The sequence below is a fragment of the Rhinolophus sinicus genome, chromosome 18, assembly GCF_057876585.1.
Source record: "Rhinolophus sinicus isolate RSI-liver-muscle chromosome 18, RSI-T2T, whole genome shotgun sequence".
NCBI lineage: Eukaryota > Metazoa > Chordata > Mammalia > Chiroptera > Rhinolophidae > Rhinolophus > Rhinolophus sinicus.
Window position 1 is genome coordinate 68,693,124 of NC_142518.1, and position 6,000 is coordinate 68,699,123.

Sequence of the window (6,000 nt, forward strand, 5' to 3'; positions counted from 1 at the left end):
CACACTCCACCCCTACAGGCTCTCACCTCACAATCTATGCGACAAGCGTCTTCGGCGAGGGGCCCTGTGAGAGGAGCCTGGAGGTGAATGCAATATCCTGGACACAGCCAGGCTCTCTGGGCACAACCAGGGTTTCTCAGGGCATCACCAGTACTTCTGGGCATGGCCAGACTTCCTGGGCACAGGCAGGGCATGTCAGGGCTCAGCCAGACTTCCTGGACTCAGCCAGGGCTCTCAGGGCACTGCCACTCTCTCTGGGAACAGCCCAACTTCCTGGGCACAGCCAGGGCATCTCAGGGCTCAGCCAGACTTCCTGGACTCAGCCAGGGCTCTCAGGGCACTGCCACTCTCTGTGGGCACAGCCATACTCCCTGGACTCAGCCAGGGCCTCTCAGGGCACTGCCACTCTCTCTGGGCACAGCCAGACTTCCTGGACTCAGCCAGGGCTCTCAGGGCACTGCCACTCTCTGTGGGCACAGCCAGACTTCCTGGACTCAGCCAGGGCCTCTCAGGGCACTGCCACTCTCTCTGGGCACAGCCAGACTTCCTGGACTCAGCCAGGGCTCTCAGGTCCCTGCCACTCTCTCTGTGCCTCTCAGGGTACCCTGCTGGAACAACAGCGACTCACAATCAAGGTGCTTACATATTCTCAATGGTAGCCAGTTAAGACACAAAAGCAAATATCCCCCAGTTCCACTACATGGTGGTATGTTCCCAAACAAACAGTCAAGCTGTCCATTAAATTAGGGATGGAAGGCAATTCCCCATAGTCCATAGTCATTCACCAGGGCTGTCCTGGGGGTGAGGGACAACTTTGACCTCACCCTCAGCTCCCACGGAGGACTCAGCAAGCCTTTCCTCCTGGGACAAGTCCCGCATCTGGGCTGCCTCAGTAAGCACTTCCCAGCCCACAGGGCTGCAACAACCTTTGCTTTCTCTGGCCTGTGCTGGTTGGGGAACTGTCCACATCTTTCCACCTCTCCACGGGGCTCCAGCTCTCCAGCAGCTGCACGGCTTTTCCTGTGCTGGTGGGAGAACCGTCCACGTCCTCCCACCCCTCCACAGGGGTCCAGCTCTCCGGCAGCTGCACCTCGTTGTCTTCCTGAGACTGAGTGTGCATACACACAAACTGATCCACCGTCCTTTGGAGAGCTTTGGCCGGCACCATACCCTGCTCGCTGCGCCATTTGTCGTGCGGGGCGGCCTGCGGGGTCTCTGCTCCTGCTCCCCACACAAGAACACAAGATACAGTGAGGCCAAAAAGGAACACCCACGGAGCCATAAGTAGGGGAGTCATACCACTATATTCTCGCTGGTGGCTGGGTTGGAGAAACAGGAAACAGGAGCCACACAATTCTCAACCCTCATTGCACTGCTTGCAGGCTCAGTCACCATCTTCTTACTAGCCCCCACTTTTTCTCTGCTAGCCTAGCCACAGCAGTTATATTAGTGGCCAATCGCTCACTGGTTACAGCTGACGGCCAACTAGCCACAGCTGATGGCCATGCAATCACAGTTGATGGCCATTTACTACCTGAGCCAGCACCTTTCTGTGTGAGGCCGAGAGCCTGGAAACTGCTTTCTGGGGCTCTGTCCCCACAATGTTAAAAGAAAAAGCCGTCTTATTAATTTTTCTATCTCCTTAATGGCTGTCTCTGACAATAGTTTTCAGCATGGTAGATTTTTTAAATTAAATTTATTGGGGGTGATAATGGTTAGTAAAATTACATAGGTTTCAAGTGTACAATTCTGTAGAACATCATCCACATATCACATTGTGTGCTCACCTCCCAGTCAGTTCTCCTTCCATCACCGTATATTTGACCCCCTTTACCCTCTTCTACCACCTCCAGCCCCCCTTACACTCTGGTAACCACTAAACTACTGTCTGTGTCTATGAGTTTTTGTTTCTTTGTCTGTCTTGTTCATCTGTTGCCTTCAGTTTTATATCCCACACATGAGTGATTTTATTCTAGGCTATGGAATATATGAAGTTTCTTAGGAAATCATACTGAAAATGCATAGAAATTGTGTTTATTCACACACGGTTTTAAAATGGGATCTAATTTCCATAGATGTCACTCACAGTCTTCTCTATTTCACCAGACATAAAAGCATCAGTGTCATTTCATGCCAATGAACAGACCATTTTTAATAGCTGAATGGCATTTCCTTAATACTTCCCTTGGACTGAGACCACAAAGAGAATCTCACTCCTGACTCCATTTAGTTGGTGTACTATCCTAGTCTTTCATCCTTTAGGTGGCACTGAAGCAACACCTGCACTTTTGAGTTATAAAATGTGCAGATTTGGCCGACTTAGCTCTAATCAGCCTCATTCCAACTACATCCCTCACTAAACTTGTCTCACCTAATTCAGGCAGACAAGGTACGTCCTCGCTACTGGAGCAGATTTCAAGTTACACACTTTTCTTCATACCACCACTGCTCACTCCCAAGAATGACCTAATGGTTTGTCTTACCCTAGCCCTCGGCAACCAATTTAAGTGGGTCCCTCTTCTTGGAAGCATTCCTCAAGTACCATGGCCCACAGTAATTTCTTCCTTCTTAAGCTCCAGGAATGGAATTTTCCAATGAGGGTATGTTTGTCATGCTACTGATTATCTATGTTTGTCAGTGTGCACAAAGCACCTGCATCTGGATTTTACACTGAACGAGGGTCACTTCTGCCAGTTTTCACACAGAACTTTATTGAAAACACAGAATCAAATGGAGAACCATTTGTTTAAAAGAATGAATAGCAGGGTAGCTTACATAGGCGACTCTGTTCATTGGAAGCTCAATACTGCAATCTGGACGTCAAGACAAATATCAGCAAGTATTTTTTTTGCAGGCCTAATGTCCATTTGGCATCCACAAAATGAGTCAGCTCAAACCAAAAATTGGACCAAGTTAACATCGGCATTAAAAACATAAGTTACAACATAGAACCAGGCTGTGAAAACGAAAACCACTACTCAGGGCTCTTTGGGAACATCAGGCCGATCAGAGGCAGGTGGTTAATGATATTAGCTTTGTTGTCCCCCCTCAGGATCAGGATCATGTTGATTGTCTATCTGGGTTTGTAGTCCTTGGCTAAGTTCTCAAATTCATGGAATGCAGCAATAAGTGGCTCAAGACTGAAATCATCATCAATTAAGGCCATTGTTCCTTTCCTTATAATATTACTGATATTCCGAAACATTTTAACAACAATTTGAATATTATCGTTTGACTCTTCTATGTTAAAGAGACCCACAAATATTGATAGAGCTTTGGCATTGAATAGTTTTTTGGCCACCACAGTATTTTCAGACACATTCAACAGCATTGTCAGAACATAAAACTTTGTTGTTGCATCGCCTGTCACTAACAGGGACAGAAACCCAGACATAAAATTGGCAACCAGTGTGTGATAGTCAGTAGTTCTAATGAGGTATCTAAGCAGCCTTAATCCAAGCAGCTGCTCGGGGGAATCCACGGTTTGTGCAAGGGTTTCCTCACACACTTGACATATGAATGTCTCAATCATGTTTAGATTTGGATATGGTGGAGCCATGAGAATTACATTTTCCAAAAACTGTGTCCTAGCTTGGGAGGAGGGATAGTTGAGCAAGGTTTCAATAAGTGAGACAACACCGAATTCCGAATGAAATCTCAGGTAAATTGAGAAGCACTTCTCATACCCATTGCGATTTTAGATTTTCCTCAATAAACGGATCTCGGATTTTGTCCATTAACAGAAGGAGTTCTTGAAACTCTCCAGAACCAATTTTAAGTTCACACTGGATGCAGCTGTAGGACCAACTCTCAGGCTCTGCAGTCTCCCTGGTCCTAAGGTTCTCCCGAATTTCCCTGACTGACCTGTAGGATGGTTCATACTGAAATGGGAATTCAGGATCAGCCTGATTGGGCTGAAGTACAGATTCCTGCTCTTCCCCTTCTGGGGTACATTCTGCATTCTGGGGCTTTCCCTCAGACAGTTCAGTGAATGCAGCTGCTGCTGCCTCTTCAGGAATTCTAAAGGGGCTTGGGGAAGGGAAACCAATGAAATAACAAGGACCAGATTTGAACTCAACAGTGACCTCTTCCCAAGTTTGGGGCCTGGATGATGTATTCATTTCCTCAGCTGAATCGTGGAACCTGGGGCTAGCCTTGTACATCGGATTGGGATTTAGGTCAAAGCAGGCCTCATCCCCTGTCCCAGAACCAGGACCCAAATATGGCCTCTTCTTCAGACTCTGGCCTGGTCTCTTCTCTGGCCACAGTCCCCAAACTGAACTTTTCCTCAGTCCAGAACAAGGATCCACCAATGGCCCCCTCCTCAGCCCCTGGCATGGATTCACAGATGGCGGAAGCCCCGGCCTCCATACCAGCCTCTTTCTCTGCCCAGAACCAGGACCCAATAATGACGTCCTCCTCAAACCTGGGGTCCTGTTTGACCCTATCACTGTTATCAACATCTTTCTGGGCTCTGGGCTTCAGGATGGTACTGGGCTCTTCCTTGTCTCTGGGTCTGAATCTACCATCGGCCTGTTTTCCAGGCACAAACCAGGACTCCTTAAAGTACTCATCTGCAGACTCATCTCTGACTCTGGGCCTGAACAAGGTATTGGTATTTCCTCCAGCCCACAAGCAGAAAGGGTTGCCAGACTCCTCCTCAGACCCAGACCAGGAATCAATATAGGAATCTTGCTTGGATCTGGGCCTTGACATGGGGTTAGGCTGATGTTTAGCCCTGTGCCTGGACCTGGTATTGGCCTCTTCCCTAGTCCGTGATCTGATACTGGCCTCTTCTCCAGCCCAGAAGGAAGACATCGTAGAGGTCTCATCTGCTGACCAGAATCCAGATTTATTAGAGCCTTCCGCTCTGGCCCTGGGCCTGGGATAGCACCAAGACCCGGTATTAGTTTCCTCCCCTGATCCAAACCAGGGATGGATTCCTGACTGACCCTGGGAGCCAAGAAAGGTCTCAGTGTCCAACCTGAGCAGTTCCCTATCTACAGACAGGGCCACAGGTTTAGCACCTGAGCCACACTCACTACTGAGCAGAGGCTAGGCTATTGCATTGGTCTGGGGCACGCCCTCTGTTTGGGACATTGCCTTAGCCCTAAACTTAGTCTGGGCCCAAGCCTGGGCTTCATATTTGGGCCTTGCCCCAGGGATTGCCTTGGCCTCAGTTTTAGGACATGCTCTACCTACTGCCCTGGTCTCGGTTTTGGGCCTTGCCCCAGACATTGTCTGGGCTTCACTTCTAGGCCTTGCCCTAGCCATTACCTGGGACTCAGTTTTGGGCCTTACCCCACACATGGCCTTGGACTCCGTTTCGTGTCTTGCCCCATTCAAGGTTTTGGATGCAGTTTTGGGCCTTGCCCCAGGTATTACCTGGGCCTGGGTACTAACCTTGGCTCTGACCACCAGTGAGACTTCGTTCTCTCTCTCAGCCCCACCCCCAACCTCTTCTCCAGCCTTCTTTTCAGACTTGGCCTGGGCACCAGGCTCAATCTCAGCCCGTCATAGTACCAGTTACAGAGAAGACGCAGTTAAATACCAGTAACAGAGTCCCCGCCTCTACCACAGATCTGTCACAGTTCTGTATCTTCACACTCTGATCTTTCAGTCATTCAGGCGATAGAGTTGGAAATATGACTCAGAGTCAATCACCAGTCCAGCAGTCAGCCAGCCTCCTTCCCAAGACCAGCCTCAGCCAATATCAGAGACAGAGTGCAGAAGAGGCACAACCAAGCAGGGGTAGGATGGATGGTTCCCAGGTGGTGCAGACCTATTGAGGGTGGTAGTCAGCAGCAATTACAACACCGCCAGAGATGCCACTGGAGGCGGATCTAGGGAGAGAGAAGGACACGTGACTTTGAGTCTCTTTGAATTGTGTCCCTCCATGCAGGGACACACACATAGACTGGACCTTGAATTCTTGGTGGAGCTGTTGGGCTATTAGAAAGTCCCTCTGTTACATTCGTTTTGCCTACAGCTGACACATTA

General features: G+C 49.1%; 1 protein-coding gene across 1 annotated transcript; it reads right to left on the bottom strand.

Annotated features, from left to right (window-relative positions):
- Window positions 1-2,691: 2,691 nt before the first annotated feature.
- On the bottom strand, window positions 2,692-5,514 carry LOC148754644 (G protein-coupled receptor-associated sorting protein 2-like; the record flags this gene model as incomplete). The annotated part of the gene is given in 5 exon segments (XM_088795106.1): window positions 2,692-3,088; window positions 3,091-3,642; window positions 3,645-3,704; window positions 3,707-4,196; window positions 4,198-5,514. Coding segments are annotated over 5 exon segments (2,478 nt in total), but the record flags the coding sequence as incomplete, so codon positions are not given.
- Between the last annotated feature and the right edge of the window lie 486 nt (window positions 5,515-6,000).